Source organism: Rattus norvegicus, chromosome 17 (assembly GCF_021556685.1).
Source record: "Rattus norvegicus strain SHRSP/BbbUtx chromosome 17, alternate assembly SHRSP_T2T, whole genome shotgun sequence".
NCBI classification, from domain to species: Eukaryota; Metazoa; Chordata; class Mammalia; order Rodentia; family Muridae; genus Rattus; species Rattus norvegicus.
This window is the reverse complement of record NC_141550.1, coordinates 60980875-60998448: the sequence shown is the minus strand read 5'-3', so window position 1 is coordinate 60998448 and position 17574 is coordinate 60980875. Positions and strand designations below refer to the sequence as shown.

The 17574-nt window shown below is 45.1% G+C and overlaps 1 protein-coding gene across 2 annotated transcripts; it reads right to left on the bottom strand.

Annotated features, from left to right (window-relative positions):
• Positions 1–10949: 10949 nt before the first annotated feature.
• Positions 10950–15388, bottom strand: LOC120097886 (ral guanine nucleotide dissociation stimulator-like). 2 transcript variants are annotated; one of them, XM_087591710.1, is made up of 5 exons: positions 13266–15388; positions 12929–13125; positions 12340–12387; positions 11700–11890; positions 10950–11495 (listed from the first exon to the last, which is right to left on the bottom strand). In XM_087591710.1, exons 1-5 carry the CDS (start codon positions 13440–13442, stop codon positions 11299–11301), a joined length of 810 nt encoding a protein of 269 aa, XP_087447836.1. In that variant the 5' UTR covers positions 13443–15388; the 3' UTR covers positions 10950–11298. The 2 variants fall into 2 exon arrangements, with proteins under 2 accessions (XP_087447836.1, XP_087447837.1); XM_087591711.1 differs by having other exon boundaries at positions 13377–13508.
• Positions 15389–17574: the final 2186 nt, after the last annotated feature.

Sequence of the window (17574 nt, the reverse complement as noted above, 5' to 3'; positions counted from 1 at the left end):
GCATGCATTTTTTAGCTTCATCAATCTTATCTAGTTTTGGTGGCTGTATATATATATGGGCCACATGTGGGGCAGATTCTGAATGGCCATTCCTTGAGTCACTGCTCTAAACTTTGCTTCCATATTCCCCTCCCATGGATATTTTTACCCCCTTTTAAGAAAGAGTGGGAGCATCCGCATTTTGGTCATCCTTCTTCTTGAGCTTCCTGTGTTTGTGGATTGCATCTGAGGTAGTTCCAACTTTTGGGCTAATATTCACTTATCAATGAGTGCATACCATGTGTTTTTCTGTGATTGGGTTACCTCACTCAGGATGATATTTTCTAGTTCAATCCATTTGCCTACGAATTTCATGAAGTCATTGTTTTTGATAGCCGAGTAGTACTCCATTGTGTAGATGTACTACATTTTTTTGAAGCCATTGCTCTGTTGAAGGGCATCTGGATTCTTTACAGCTTCTGGCTATTATAAATAAGGCTGCTATGAACATAGTGGAGCATGTGTCTCTGTTGTATGTTGGAACATCTTTCGGGTATATGCTCAAGAGAGGTATAGCTGGGTCCTCAGGTAGTAGAATGCCTAATTTTCTGAGGAACCTCCAGACTGATTTCCAGAGTGGTTGTACCAGTCTGCAATCCCACCAACAATGGAGGAGTGTTCCTCTTTCTCCACATCCTCGCCAGCATCTGTTGTCCCCTGAGTTTTTGATCTTAGCCATTCTGACTGGTGTGAGGTGAAATCTCAGGGTTGTTTTGATTTGCATTTCCCTTATGACTAAGGATGTTCAACATTTCTTTAGGTGCTTTTTGGCCATTCAATAATCCTCAGCTGAGAATGTTTTGTTTCGCTCTATATTCCATTTTTTAAATAGGATTATTTGGCTCTCTGTAGTCTCACTTCTTGAGTTCTTTGTATATTTTGGATATTAGCCTTCTATCAGATGTAGGATTGGTAAAGATCTTTTCCCAATCTGTTGGTTGACATTTTGTCCTAATGACAGTGTCTTTTGCCTTACAGAAGCTGAGATGTACCTTTCTTAAGTTGATTCAATAAGTGTGCTTCAAAGTTTTGAATCTGGACTGCTTCATGCATATAGAGAAAGAACCATCAGTGGCCTCTGCAGGGAATCAAATAGGGTACAAATATAAAATGCCCCAAAGCTCCCACCAGAGAAATCAGAGACTCTGTTGTTATGATGGTTCTATCTTTATTATTTAAGGGTCCATGATTACCAAAGAATGATAGCCTGGACTCAAGTAGTATATAAACACAACTATGAAGACCCCACATGAGCTCACAGGCAGGAATTAAAGCACATTAGGGGGATTGTGGGGAGGGGGTAGGTGATCTCTATCTTAATCTGTTGGGTCATTCCAGAACCATTGCTGTGGAATGGGGGACTGGAAACTGTTGTTGAGGAAGTCTGGAAACTGCTCTTGTCCCATTGTCCTTGTCTCAGGCCAGGTGGAGGGACAGCTTCTGAGGCCTGGACTTGCCTGGACTTGCCCCATTCTTGGAAACAGAGATTTAGGCCTAGTCTCCTGAACTGCCAATTTGAAGCCTGTCATGTAAGAGGCCAAACTTACTCCATCTTGGAAACAGCCTCCATCTTAAAAGAAAAAAAAAAGAAAGAAAAGAAAAGAGGCCCAGAGAACTTGACCCACAGCTGAACCCAACTGCAACCAAGAACCAGGAAGGACCCCAGGGCTTTTCCTTGGCCACAGTTACTCCCTAGCTACTTCCTAGCAACAGTTAGTCAAGTTCAGTCTGATTGTTTCAGATGTACTTTAGACCATTTGTAATTGTATACGGTTCCACCCACCTGTCAGCATACAATAGTCATCCTATTAGATGCTGGCCATGCTGGACACTCCTCCCTCAGCCCTCCCTGGCTTGCCATTTCCTATAAAACCTCGTCCCAATGAGAGTTCCGGGTTGCTGCACCAAACTGTCCATGGGTTGGCTGTGAGTAATCCCATAGAGGCCTGGAGGGCATGGCCAATGAATTTCCCTTCCCAGACACTCATCCCTGCAAAAGGTATTTAATCTGTGGCCCACCCTGAGAAATGGGGTATGGTTTTACTCATCCACTTTCTGCCATGACAATAAACACCTTAAAACCATGGGCTATCTCTTTTCATTGGGATATGCAGTAGGGAGCCATGGAGAAGGCCTTTGCCTACAGAGCTGCTGTCTAATCTCCAGTAAAAGGACTCTCTGCGCTTCCAGCGATGGCCCCACCAAGCCAAAGACTCCCACAAGGGAATAGTTGGAGCTCTTCTTTTTTTCCCCCTCAACCCAGGCTAGATCCAGTCCCACAGGCCCTCACTCTGTTCTTAGCTCTTCTGCAGTATCTAGAGGTGCCTGGGTATCTGGGCATGGGGATCCCTGAGCCAACTATGGCTGTCCCAAGCCTCAGACTGTGCTTCCCCACCCCACTGGGATGGTGTCCTGTGGCTTCCCTATACAGCCTGACACAGTATGAGGTAAGTGCAGTCAAACTCCCCACATCCTGGCTCACCAAGAGGGAGATCCCTGTAGCAAAGTGGACATGGGACCCACAACTTTGCTGAAGTGTGATGGTGCACACTGGTTCAGAATCACACGTGGCTTTATTTCTGTGCCTGGGACTTTTATGTTTGGAAAGCACAGGTGGCACTAAGCAGAGGGTAGAGACCCTAGATCCTTGTGTTTTTATTGCAGGACATTATCCTTGTATTAGGCTGCAGGCTAGCTCCTGGAGTAACTGACAAACTGTCCCCAGAACAGGGCATGTACTACAGGACCTGGACCTACTCACAAGCCTGAGTCAGGATAGACATATAATGCTGGAGGTTAAGTAAGGGTCAGAATATAAACAAAGTGGTGGTTCATGAAACAGGACCTAAAGAAGAGTAGGTGCCATGGGTTGATGTCTGAGCAGCTGTCTTCAGAGAGTTCCTCTCCAGGGGAGCATGCAGAGAAGGTTGCCATGCTCTCCTCTAGCAGACTGATCAGATTTGGGGGTGTTTACATCATGCCTATTCTTACAACTTATCTGTCACCATGGACTGAATTCATGGTAAAATGGGACTTGCTGAAAAGCACACTCCTGTCTTGGGTGTGCCCATGCTGAGGGAGAGATTGCAGGGACAGGAGCGATGTGAGCCCGTCCTGCTAGGCCTGATTGTTTTGTATACACTGTATCCCACTTTTCTTGCTTGCACGCATTAATTTCTGGAGGCTTGTCTTTCTGCATTGTCTCATTCTGAACTCTTCTGTTGCAGGAGCACAAGAGCCCAAACTGCTTCTGGTGGTGTGGAGAGGGAACTGGAGTCCTCTCCATAATTCTTGTGCTCGGTCTCACAGATTCCAAGCTCCTGCCTGGCCATTGGGAATCTGGGGGTCTCAAGAGGGAGGAGTAAAGCCAGACTCAGCCTTTCTCCTGGCATGCTATGAGTTTGGACATAGGGAAAGGGAAGTTTGGGAGGTAAGAGCTGTTCTGGCTGAGCATTCTGTGATAGATGTCACTTGGGATATAGCATTCTTGTGTATAGGTTGTTGACTAGTAACTAACAAAAACAAGGAGGCTCTTTGAAAAGTGGTGGGTGCTTTATTTGGGAGCATGTTAGGGAGAGGAGACTGCGTAGAGGTTGTCTACTTGGGGACGCATGAAGGGTGGCCATTAAACCCTGCTCTCAGCTGCTCTGTGAACTGTGGTGCCACTTATCAAATGCTGACTATTGCTGTCTCCGAGTTGGTGTCAAAGGCTTTGTCTTCAGATCCCCAAATGCCCTAGTTTTCCTTAACTGTCATGGGAAGAGGAGAGGCCTCAACTTGCCTGTCCCTCATTCTCATGAGCAGAGGCCAGGGAAGTTCAGCTGGGAGGCGGCAGTGGAGCCCAGCTACAAGCCATGCTCTCCTGGGCTGCCATGGGTCCCTGCTGTAAGCTGTGCCCTCCTGGGTTGCATGGAGCCTCATTGTAAGCTGTGGTGTCCTTCTGGGTTTCACAGATGTCTCTGCTGGAACCTCCTCCAGAACTCTAGGGGCTGAGCTTGGGACAGGCCTGCAGAAGAGAATTTGCTCTCCAGGCTCAGAGAGATCAAGGCATGTCAACAAGAACAGAAAGAACATGCATGCATACAGTGAAAGTGACAGAGGGCTATGTTGTCATCCTTCCCTCTTCATGGTCTAGCCCAGGTTACCAGTTGTCTTCAGGACTCAGGAAGTAGAGACCATCCTGCATTATCAGATCTAAACTTGTAGCAACATTTTCCTGGTCCAGCTCTTTGCTAAATGCACTGGTGCTCTCATTCTGAACACAGATACTGAACTCTGCAGGTTCAGTATCAATGATGTAGACATCTTTTTTCATGAAATGAAATATGAAGAGGCTTGAATTTTATTAGTGTAGGGGTCCCTACCCTCATCCTCAGGGAATCCTATTTGTCCTCTGGACATGAAAGCTAGCATAGCTCTGGGGGGAACCCTAGCTCTCTTCACTCATTGGTCAGGCTCCACAGGCCAGTCCTGGGCAAGAGCTTCGATAGTCTGGAAGAGTCTGGTCTTCCTTCCTATGTTAAATGTATCAAAAGAAACCAGGTCCAGAGCAGGGCAAAGATTCACTCTCACGTAGCAGACTCCTCTGACTCCTGACTTCCTGGTCTAAAAGCATGATTGTGGATTCCAAACCAACATTCAGTGCTGCCAATGCCAGGAGTGCCAGGGCACCAGGAGGCTCTGCTCTTACAATGTTGCAAAATTCTGGGATACAACAACATCCTGGTGGCACTGCTTCCAGTTCCATTTTTCCTGATCCAACCCAAGCTTCTGGACATTAGCAAAGAGTGCATATGATACCCACCACTCAATTATAGAGAAAGGTAAGGAGAATATGGTCTCTTAATAACACCCCCCAACATACACACATTTGAGGCCTACCCTCTGCTCTGACAGAAGGTATTCTGAGACTGGTGTTTTAGAAATCCCACACTCTGAGCCCCTGGCTGATAGCCAGACCTGTGAGAGAGTCTTTCCTCACAGTCGGTAGGCTCCTCTTTTCCTGGAAAAGAGTTCTATGTATGGATCTTGTAGACTCCTAAATTTGAGGGGTCAGCCTACTGGAAGCAGTCTTAGATTACTTTGTGTGAACCCAGGTTTATAAGCAGGATATCAGAAAATCCTGCGGACATAATGGCTGTTCCCGCTGCTTTTGATAGTGCATACACATTAACTCTAGTGTGTGCCCAGGCCTAAGGGCCATCCAGAAAGGTAAGCCAGCCTGAAGGGAGCTCCAAATGCATCCAACAACAGGAATGGAATGTTTGAACTCTTGCCTGGTTACTGTTATTGCATCTTGGCATCTTGACAGATGCAGTGTTTGTGTGTGTGTCACATGCACACATGCACACATGCACACACGCACACACGCATTTTGTTCCTATCCAGCACTCTTCTCAGAAGACAATATGTCTGCTGTCTTCAGTGACTCTGGTGGTGAGTCTTTCTGGCCTGCTTTGTCCTGTTCAATTTTTTGTGTTTTGTTCTTTTTTAAAAATGTCATTGTTTCAAGATGCACTACTTTCCCCCAAACAGGAAGGGTCACAAAGAGTTAGAGGGACAGTAGCCAAAGATGGCAATGAGGTTTAGACCTGGTGCTGACAGAAGAAAGATGTGAGTAAGGCTGTGTGAGCTGGTGTACCATGCATGCATGACAGGTAGGAGCTGAGACACCAAGTCACTTTCAGTCCCTCAGATAAGGATGCTGGGACTGATCTCACATATTCATCCTCAATGATTTTGTATACTTGTTTAAGGACATTTATTTATAGATGTGACACAGGCTGGCCTAAACTCTCTAAGTATTTGAACATGACCTTAAAAACGTGGACATCTGTTCATCCTGTCTCCTCTGAGAACTGGGATTACAGGCATGTGCCACCAAGCCTGGCATGTGTGGAAAACGGAATGGAACAAAAATGGCTCTGAAATCTTGCTTCCTCCTGTTGAGGGCTGTAAGAAAGTATCTTTTTTATCTTCAATCATCCGACTGCTGAGTTCCTTATCTTTCAAACAATTGGAAAGCTCACATTTAATTGCAAGTGGTGGCTGGGAAAAATAGTGCTTGCCCTCTGAAATCCTATCACTTGAGAGGTGGATGGAGAATGATCAGGAGTTCAAGGCCAACTTCAGCCAGATAACAGACTAGAGGCAACTCTGGGCTACACGAAATTCTTCTTGAACAAAACAAAAGAGATACCAAGGTGTGGCCACTTTGCAAGTCAGCATGGAGAACTCTCAAAAAGCTAAAAAATAAATCCACAGATGACAAAGCCATACCACCCATCGATATACTTCCAAAAGAATGGAATCACACTTCCCAGAAACTTGGTCTGTTAAGTTCATTGTCCGCTCCCCCATCTGGGGGCGTCTACTGATGTAGTCAAAACAAGGAACACATCCACTATGGTGCTATCCAGCTGTTAAAAAGAATGGAATCACGACAGTTCAGGTGAATGGATGGAAACAGCCCATGTGATCCTGAGGTGACTCAGATCCAGAGGGAAATCGCTGCATGTTCTCAGTTGTTTTTGAGCTTCAGTAAGGCACAGAGGACAGCTACATTCATTAGTCTCAATTAGGATGCTCCGTCCTGAGACTAGTTCAGAGGATAGAGGTCAATAAGGTCAACTGTAGTATGTCCTTCTTCTCTGACCTTAAATAAATAGCACAACTTCAAAATGTCTTCCAACTGTGTTCCTGCTCTATGGCAGCATGAACCTGGGGAAATCTAAAAATGATGTGAACTAAAATATCAGGCGATGGCCATCTTTTATTGCTACTGCTGTTGCTGTTGCTATTGCTGTTGCTATTTTGTTTTGTTTTGTTTTGTTTTGTTTTGTTTTTAGAGACATGATTTCTCTGGATAACAAACCCTTGCTATTGAGGACTCACTTTATAGACCAAGCTGACCTTGAACTCACAGAGATCCTCCTTCTCTGCCTTCAGAGTGCTGGGATTAAAGGCATGCACCACCATGCCCAGTGCAATAGCCATCTTTATTAAGAGCAGCAGACAATTTATAGTCTGAGGTCATGTGAGCAAAGCTCACTTGAGTGCGAGTTGTATACAATCACAAGGGCAAGGTCACAGGAGTTCAGACTGGATAAAGTCAAAAGGACAATCCAGGCTTGGAAGCATCACCTCCATAAGGACCGTAAAATGAGTGATGTGAAACTAACCCACTGTTACAGCTGGGAGGGGCACAAAAGCACATGCCAAGAACAGCCCCTCTCGTGGATGGACAGCAGCTATAAGATGCTTGGAATTTCCTCACAAGCTTTCAGAAATCTTCTTCACACAGCGTCGTTCATGGACCGTGTTCTGACCCAAGAATTTTTAGCATACCTGAACATGTAAACATGGTGATCATTCACTTTCAACATTAATCAGAAACACAAAGACTTCTGAGAACCACACACTCTGCCAAAGGCTTCCTCAGTGTGTGCCCTCCCTTGATGGCACCTCCTGGGGAAAGCCTTCAAGGCCCACAGCCTCCAGAGTTTTACTTTAATCCATACATTTCCCATTAATTTTTAATGTGTCATTTGACTTTTGTAATTTTAAAATAAAGAGAAAATTTAAAATAAGAGAAAATGACTATACCACCTTTTATGACTTTCAGTTTTCTCTAGTTTTCAGACAAAAGAGTTCTCTATGTAGAAAAGAATTATCTTATAGATAAAATGTTACAAAGTAAAAAATTGAAATCCCTCACAAAGGCAAATGTGCACAGACACATATCCATACACACACAGTCTGGCCAGGTCGAGCCACCTGTCTCATCAACTCCTCAAGTGTTCACGCATGCTTCCATACATACATAGATACGTACATACATACATAGATACATAGATACATACATACATATGTACATACATACATAGACACGTACATACATAGATACGTACATACATACATACCTTCATAGGTACATATAAACAAACATACATTTGGATGGATGAATGAACAGACAGACAGATGGATGGATGGATGGAGGGAGGGAGGAATGGAGCAGAGACCCCCCAAGCCACCAACCTTATTTCTTGTATTTGGCCTTTTTACACCTTCCTAGACAAAAGTTCTTAGAAAATTACATCAGAGATAAAATGTTATATAAAGTGGGCATTACAGAGGGATGTTGACATTAAGTTCAAGGCAGTGTTTCATCCTATTATGTTCATTATGTGTTCACAGAAATTTTCACATGCCTTGCTTATCCTTTTTTTTTTTTTTTTTTTTTTTTTTTGGGAGCTGGGGACCGAACCCAGGGCCTTGCACTTGCTAGGCAAGCGCTCTACCACTGAGCTAAATCCCCAACCCCCACATGCCTTGCTTATCATAGTGTACATCTACAGCTTCATACTAGGTCGAAAAGGTTTTTCCTTGAACACTAATGTGTCCCAAGTCTGTTTCTCTTTTTAGTGTAATTACTAAAGCGCACTGTATTTTATTATGCAGCTTTGGCTTACTATTATGAGGAATGGGCACATTCTATTCTTTTTTTTTTCTTTTTCTTTTTATTAACTTGAGTATTTCTTATTTACATTTCAACTGTTATTCCCCTTCCTGGTTTCCTGGCTAACATCCCCCTAACCTCTCCTCCTCCCCTTCTATATGGGTGTCCCCCTCCCCCCCCTCCCCCTATTGCCGCCCTCCCCCCAACAATCTAGTTCACTGGGGGTTCAGTCTTAGCAGGACCCAGGGCTTCCCCTTCCACTGGTGCTCTTACTAGGATATTCATTGCTACCTATGAGGTCAGAGTCCAGGGTCAGTCCATGTATAGTCTTTAGGTAGTGGCTTAGTCCCTGGAAGCTCTGGTTGCTTGGCATTGTTGTACATATGGGGTCTCGAGCCCCTTCAAGCTCTTCCAGTTCTTTCTCTGATTCCTTCAACGAGGGTCCTATTCTCAGTTCAGTGGTTTGCTGCTGGCATTCGCCTCTGTATTTGCTGTATTCTGGCTGTGTCTCTCAAGAGAGATCTACATCCGGCTCCTGTCGGCCTGCACTTCTTTGCTTCATCCATCTTGTCTAATTGGATGGCTGTATATGTATGGGCCACATGTGGGGCAGGCTCTGAATGGGTGTTCCTTCTGTGTCTGTTTTAATCTTTGCCTCTTTATTCCCTGCCAAGGATATTCTTGTTCCCCCTTTTAAAGAAGTAGTGAAGCATTCACATTTTGATCATCCGTCTTGAGTTTCATTTGTTCTAGGCATCTAGGGTAATTCAAGCATTTGGGCTAATAGCCACTTATCAATGAGTGCATACCATGTGTGTTTTTCTGTGATTGGATTACCTCACTCAGGATGATATTTTCCAGTTCCAACCATTTGCCTACGAATTTCATAAAGTCATTGTTTTTGATAGCTGAGTAATATTCCATTGTGTAGATGTACCACATTTTCTGTATTCGTTCCTCTACATTCTCTTCTTGATTCTGACTTTATTACATCTTTCTAGCAAAACAACTGAGACCATCTCTTAATAATTTCTTCCTAAACATATTTGAATCAAATCAGAAATTCTATAGAATCATTAAATCATCTGAACAGCCTTATTCATAAAAGTTCATCTTCATGTTGATCTACAGGTAATATGCTCAATAGTTTGGGCTGATGACCAGGGGTTATTGTATTAATTTTAATGACAGGAAAGACATCAGCTGCAAGGAGCAATGCTGCAATGAAGTCCTTTTGGACCTTGCCTCATAGAGCTCACTCATCACAGACCAAGCAAAATTGGTGGGCCACCTCCAGGTAGGCCACCTGCTAGCCCTCGCCTATCCTAGATGGCTCCTGACACTTTAAAGCCTCAGTTGTGTCATGTGATGCTTTTCTGGAAACTGTCTTATGAGAGGATGTGTTTGCTGAAGCAGACTCATGGCAGGATATTTTGCAGAGAACTGACTCATATTGTGTTCCACTGTTCCTGGAAGCTGCCTGCAAAAAGACTGTGTGATGTTTTTCCTAGAGTGGATGCTTGAGAGAACCATGACTTTTGGAAAGTGTACAAATATTAACCCAACAGACAGGGGATGATGCTGTGTGGTATTGATTCGTTGGGGTTTCCTGATGCTGGACTTGGATGCTGAAGCTGTGGCACTGGTTCACCTCACCTACTTGATGGATCGTCATTTGTCATGGCTTCATAAAAATGCACCAAAGAACTTCAGGTGATATTCTGGCAGCTTCCTGCTGCTTCCATGAACTCTGGTCGATTGGGAGAGCCTCTGTTTCTTCTGGATTGAGCTGCCATTGCTGATTCGTGAATGGTGTTTGTCAGAGGTCTGAGTTACCACTGCTGACTTATGGGAACTAAACTACTGAAATTCGGGCCACATAGATCGGATTCGCCCCCAAAGAACTATTTCTAACTAGATCTACATCCCTTTTTGCCCCATTAACCTTCCCTTTCCACTGCTTCTGGCGAGTGGTGAGCCAGAAGGGAAGTTAAAGCATTTACGTACACTTAGTAAAGTTCTGAAAAATGTAAGCCTACATGGTCCACCACCGTGGAAGTTAACCATTCCTTCAAGAAAATCAAAATGGTGTAAACAGTGTAGCATGACACGCCCCCTTCAGACCCTGACATAGCGCGGCTACTCAGTTTCAGGAGCCTGAAACGAAAGCAGAAACCACTTTCAAGGGCACCTGGTCAGTCTGACCTCAGAGCACATGACCTTAGCCTTAGGACCCCAGCAAAGTGCAGTCAGCCCCAACGACCTGTATGTCTAGCACCACTCTCAGGCACAGACCTGATCTCTGTCAAAGCAGTCACTTGCACCTCCCATCCTCCAAGATGGTCTCTCTCCATGGAGCCTCTCACAGGAGCAGTGTGGTCTCCTTGGTAGACTGTTTATGCCCAGTACAAGCCTGCTGAGTGGACACCATAACCACAAGTAATCAACAAAAAAGGAGTACTAACAATTTATTAAAACAAATACTTAAAAGAAAAGCAACATAAAAAGAACCACAGAAGTAAAAAGGCCATTTCTCAGGGGGAGGTGAGGGCTGGCTGTGGGGCAAGGGAAGTTGCTATATTGAAATCAGGGAATGGTTCTGCCAGTACGTCAGACAGGTGCTGTCTGCAGAGCAGATATAAGAGACCCCTCAGGTGATAATGACAGGGTCATTTTCTAAGGAGATAGGACAAGGTCGAGAAGGGGAGAAGATGCAAGAAGGACATTGTGTCGGCTGACACGGTGAGACACAGGTTCCACAGCTGCTAGCCCGTATGCTGGCTGGGCTGCTGCTGTCCCATCTAGTCCCAAGAGATGACCTTTATGGTGGATTCTGGGGTCTCTGTCTCTTGCAGATAAGCTGGTTCTGGCTGCACGTTCCCTGATGGAAACCACGCTTCCATTTCTAAATCTCCAGAGGTGTAGCTCCTCACTTCTACAGATGAAGACAAATCTGCAGCCGATTCAGTCTTGTAGAGAAAGGTAACGGGCAGTGAAACTGCAAGAGACAAGATCCCCAAGATGAGACTTCCTCTCAGCCTTTCCAAAGACAGAGGAGACCATGTCTGCTGGGGATCTCAACTCTGTCCTACAAAAGGTCCTGTGCCCAGATCAGGGTCAAGTGACAGCTTCTGCAAACAGGAGCCCGTCAGCCTCAGCACAGCAAGTACAGAACCTTACGCACAGGGTCTCAAACACCTACCTGAGTCTTCACCTTTTCCCTCTGACTCATTGGACTCTTGCCGCAACTCCTTGAGGAGCATATGGACACGGACATTCAGATCGGAGGAGGGCATGTTCACAGTCAAGTAGGTCTTCAACTTTTTCAGAATGGTCTGACTAAACTCCTCAGGGTATTGGTCTATCCATGTGTCCAGGAAGCAACAGAGAGTGCTGGGGAGAGGGGATGCACAACAGGCTATGAGCAGGCCTTTCCTTCTACAACCCTCCCATGGCTTCTGCCTACAGGAAGGACTGCAAGGAAGAGATCCAGCCCTATGCAGATGAGAACGGTGGGCAGAGCTGTGAGGTCCTAGTGAGCAAGGAACCTCACACACCTCACTGTCAACCTCTAGTGGAGAACAGCTGAACAAGCCTCCTGGCATGAGCTGGTATGTGCGTAGAGTCTCACAGCAGCACTTGAGGCCCCTGGCTTCCCCATCTCACCACTGGGAAGAACCATGCCCATGCAATTCTCATCCCGCAGGCACTGCTTGGACCATGTTATGGTACTAGAACCCAGGAGAAGAACCAGACCAAAACATTGGCCATCCTTACTCTAGGAACCCAAATGCCCCACACCGGAGACCCAAATCCTTCCTCTTTCTACAAAGCCCACTTGCCTCTTTATGTGTTTATCCTCTTCACAATCCAGGTAGAAGTAGGCAAACCTAGAGGACACCAGAACACATGTCACCTGTAAAATCCTAAAAGACATCAGGGGCAGGGGGCTACCTAGACAAAAATCAAAATTCAGAATGTGGAAGTTCTGTCTGCTCTCAGAATTATTAGTTCAGCTACATACAGTAGGTGCTTCAAAGATGCTTGTGCAGTGGGGGAACACATCTCTATTCTGACATCTCAGTGGTCACAGGTCTCTCAGATTTCCCTCCATAGGTCTCTAATCTGGACACATCTATATTGGGTATTTCTATAGGAATTCTGGAACATTCTTTACAAATGGGAAGAGTGCTTCCACCAAGGCCTCAGAAATAGTGGGCAAAAGATAAAGAGCTTCAGTAAGGCACAGAGGACAGCTACATTCATTAGTCTCAGCTTGGCCAGCAAACCCCTTTGGGCTAAGTCTGGGAGAAGCATTTTTTGAATTGATGCTGCTGCGGCCTGACAATACTCTAGTCAAGGAGTAGACAGAGTGCTTCTCAGAACAAACAAGAGGGCTTGAGACCTCTGGTCTCTGAGGTTGGCACTCACCTCTTCAACAGCAGATCCAGCGCATGCTGTGTGGTGGTGAACTGTTGGTAAGTGTACAGGAAGGCAGGGACAAAGGAGGGGTCCCCATCCTGCAGAGATGACACCAGTCGATTCACCAGATTTTCCACCATGTCTGCACTGATGCGGGACTCTCTACAGGGCTCCGTCACGACCTTTGGGGCACACTCATGCTCACCCTGAGGAGACATCATGATGGATGGTTCAGACAAGCACAGGTTTCTAAAACATTCTCATTGGTTATTATCATTACAAGTCTTCTTCAATAGTAACACCCTGAGCAAAACTAGTAAAACCTCTAAGAGTTCAGAGAGGTTACCTCGTTTGCGTAGTCCTGGCCCTGGTTGTCCTGGGTCAAGTCTGTATCCTTCTGGGCAAATGGCCAGAGACAGTGTAGGCAAGAAAGAATCATGAATTTCAAGGTCCCTACCTGACCTTCATTTTTATCTTTCCTCAGGCCTGAGCCTTCAGTAGTCCAAGGACAACAAGAGAACATCCTGCTCTCTCTAAGCTCTTGGACAAGTGAGCCTGCTGGGCTGTGTGTAAGCAGTTGGCTGCCTGGTCATCAGGATTTTGCATTGTTGGGTCATAGTGAAGGAAGTGAGGTCATTTCCTGGGGGTCCCTTTACTGTCCCCTCTTCACACAGGACTTTCCCTAAATGTTTCTAGGTCCCTTCCCATTCCTCAGGTACACACTTAGACACAATTACATAGGTGTGTCCCATTCCACTGCTCCAAGGGATGTCTGGGTACAGACAACACCTCAGCTTTGCAATCTGAGTCCTTACACTTGAATGACATCTCTATCCCTACACCTAAACTTAGCCCTGCACACCCAGGCCCACCTTAAACCCTAGCCATGTTGCCTTCTTCCATGCTACCCTGTGTGCTCCCTGTGTGAAATGCAAGTACACATACACACTTGTACCAGCCCTCAGCCACATAATGTCCGTGTTCTTGCATGGGAATTGTCTTTCTCAGATCATTTTAGAGCTCAATCCCAAAGGTTTGTGGCCCTCTGTAAACTGCTGTCTCAGCCACATCCACCAACTTACAAGATGGAAGCTGGCCCCCAACTCTGTTTCAGAACGGATTTGTCCTCCATTGTTTCTGCTTCAAGTTTCTGCTTAAGTCCTTCTCCTGACATTCTACAATGATGGCCTATGATCTGTAGCTTGTAAGAACCCTTTGCAAGAGTTGACAGTATTGTTAAAAGGTGGTCAGTACTCCCAAGAATCCTTCCTAGTAAGACACATAGACTTGGATGCTTTTTTTTTCTACAATGTTCCCAAAGTTCCCAATGGAATCTGCCAGTTGGAATCAGTGGCTGAGCACTTGACTGACATGGACCAGAGCTAGGATATGATCCTCAGAGATGTAAAAATAAACATCATACATAACTGAAAATGCCCAAGAATTGTCAATATAGGGGTCGCAGAGATGGCTGAAGAGTTGGCAGCACTGGCTGCTCTTCCAGAGGTCCTGGGTTCAATTCCCAGCATGCACATGGCAGCTAACAACTGTCTGTAACTCCAATAGATCCAAATGTAAAATTGAACCATAAACCTTCTAGAAAAGTTTCTTGTGATGGTGCATACTTTTAATCCAAGAACCTGAGAGCCAAGATCAGATATCTTTCTGAGTTTGTGGCTAGCTTAGTCTCCATATAGAGTTCTGGGACAGCCAGGTCTCCAAAGAAATACCCTGCCTCAAAAACTAACTTCTAGAGAAAGCAGAGAGGTAAGCCTTTGTGGTCTGGTAATGGATGCACTTCTCAGTCTAATGGAAAATATCAAAATCATGAAGGAAAATACACATAATAATGTTATAAAGACAGACTTGCTAAGATGTCCATTTGTACAGGAAGAGTAGCTTGAATAGCATGGGAGTCTGTGAGTTCATATGAGCTTTGGTCAATAGCTTTATTGAGCCTTATTCTTTTGGTGTTCTCCATCCTGTATGACTCTAACACTCTTTCTTCTCCTCTTCTGCAGGGTTCTCAGATCTCTGAAGGGAAATATTTGATGGAGACATGTCATTTAGAACTGTGTGTTCCCATGAAACTCAAGAAGGATGACTAAAATGCGAATGCTTCACTCCTTCTTTAAAAGGGGAACAAGAATTCCCTTTGGAGGGAATAGGGAGACAAAGTTTAAAACAGAGGCAGAAGGAACACCCATTCAGAGCCTGCCCCACATGTGGCCCATACATATACAGCCACCCAATTAGATAAGACGGATGAAGCAAAGAAGTGCAGGCCGACAGGAGCCGGATGTAGATCTCTCTTGAGAGACACAGCCAGAATACAGCAAATACAGAGGCGAATGCCAGCAGCAAACCACTGAACTGAGAACGGGACCCCTGTTGAAGGAATCTTAGAAAGGACAGAAAGAGCTTGAAGGGGATTGAGACCCCATATGAATAACAATGCCAACCAACCAGAGCTTCCAGGACTAAGCCACTAACCAATGACTATACATAGATTGACCCTGGACTCTGACCTCATAGGTAACAATGAATAGCCTAGTAAGAGCACCAGTGGAAGAGGAAGCCCTTGGTCCTGCCAAGACTGAAGCCCCAGTGAACGTGATCATGGGGGGGAGTGGTAATGGGGGGAGGATGGGGAGGGGAACACCCATATAGAAGGGGAGGGGAAAAGGTTAGGGGGATGTTGGCCAGGAAACCAGGAAGGGGAATAACAATTGAAATGTAAATAAGAAATACTCAAGTTAATAAAGATGGGGGAAAAAAAGAACTGTGTGTTCCCAGGTCTTCACACTAAATTAATATCAGTCTGTTGTGTCTTGATTCATTCTCATCTGATATAGAAGAAAGTCTTTCTGATGGTGGCTGAAAAAAGAACCGATCTGTGAGTGTAGCAGAATATCACTAGCGCTCAATCTATTCTCTCTCTCTCTCTCTCTCTCTCTCTCTCTCTCTCTCTCTCTCTCACAGAAGTAATTTGTTTCCCCCTAGTTCTGGGCTATGTAGTCTCTGGTTCTTGGTTACCCAAGCAGTGACAGTTATGGGTTCTATCTACATTGTACACACAAACACACACACACACACACACACACACACACACACACACACACACACAAGGTTTTGTTACTTTAGATAATAACTGGTTATTCCCATAAGCTTTTGCCACTATTGCCTAGTATATTTTGCTGGCAGAACAGTGTGTAGATCAAAGGGTTTGTGACTGGGAAAAACAACATAATTTTTAAATAGCAGATACAAAAAAAGGAAAATAAGCAGGAGAAAAGACACCAATTTCTGTCCTACAAGCATGAAGTTTGTGTAAGCCTGTATTTACAGGCAACACACTTAGTATAATGGGAAAACAGTCATCACTGATAACAACACCTGATTGCGAGGCAAGACAAAAATCACAACTCTCATATATGCTAGTGAGTATAAAATGGTATGAATGCTTGGAAAATCAATTGAGTCATTTCCTTATGTTTACAAAATATAAGGAAACTGGTTTTTTGGAAGCAACATATACATGAGCCTTCCTTAATTAGAAAGAAAACAGATTTCCTTATTTTATTGTATGTACATTGAATTTTGCCTAAATATGTAGGGAACTATGTGTGAACCTAGTGCTCATGCAGGTCATGAGAAGCTGACAGTGTCCTGGGGTATCCACCACAGAAGGCTTTCAGACATGGCTTTAAGCCAATAGAAATTCTTCATTAGCCGGAAGACCACTACACTGTATATTCCGGCTCCCAGTGTAGCACCGATCCTTTTCCAGGGTGATTATTTTTTGGATGGAAGATAATTTTGTAATTAGATTTATGTACAGAAAACTTAGCAGTGAACATTCAACCTAGTTAAATGGCAAATTCTTTAGCCCGTGCCTTTTCTATCTCGATAATGGAGACAGAGACTTAGGACCCAGGATGTTGCCTCCCCAGTGGCACTGATCTTTGTCTTTGTGTCTTTGTAATTGGTCCTAATAGCTTCCACCAGCTTAGCCAGAGCTCTCTTGTCTTCTGAGTTCACCTGTGTGAGGGCAACAGTGGTGCACGTCTTCCTGTGGACCAGGCGCCCCAGCCTGGCCTTTCCTTTGATAGTGTATTAGGGGGACCCTCCACACAGGGCAGGCAGAAAAACCACCAGCTCAATGGGGTCTACATCAGGGGAATCACCACCAACTGAGCCTTCTTGTGCTCTATGAAGGTGGTGACTGTATTGACCCTTGCTCGGAGAACAAGTGGTGTCTTAGTTCGGAGGTCCCCTTTGCCAGCAGCTTTCTTCTCAGCACGGGCAGTAGCCTTTGCTCCTTCTCCTGCTTTGTCTCTGGCCTGTACTTATGGGCGAGCTTAAGCAGCTGAGTCGTCGTTTCCCTGTCCAGGGCCTGGGTGAGCTGATTAATGGCAGGAGGTACCTTGAGCTGCTAATAGAGGATGCCTCTTTGCTGCTGCACGCTGAGGTAGCAGGGCCACTTGACAAAGCAAGTGAGATCTCTTTTGAGCAGAATATTCTAACTGATGCCAAAGTTCTTGGCCCTTTTCAGAAATAAAGGATTGGCCTCCTGTTTCTTCATTCTGGCAGGGGGTGGGGCACACACAGGCCACTTGGCCTTCTTTCCTTTGGGCATCTATATCAGCTGTTGG

Excerpts from the sequence above, each read along its gene's own strand:
- LOC120097886 (XM_087591710.1), bottom strand. The coding sequence starts at position 13,442 with ATGTTCTCTTGTTGTCCTTGGACTACTGAAGGCTCAGGCCTGAGGAAA. Across the intron at positions 11,891-12,339 it reads GAGGATAAACACATAAAGAG|CACTCTCTGTTGCTTCCTGG; the intron begins GCAAGTGGGCTT and ends CCCTCTCCCCAG. Across the intron at positions 11,496-11,699 it reads GGGAAAAGGTGAAGACTCAG|TTTCACTGCCCGTTACCTTT; the intron begins GTAGGTGTTTGA and ends TGTCTCTTGCAG.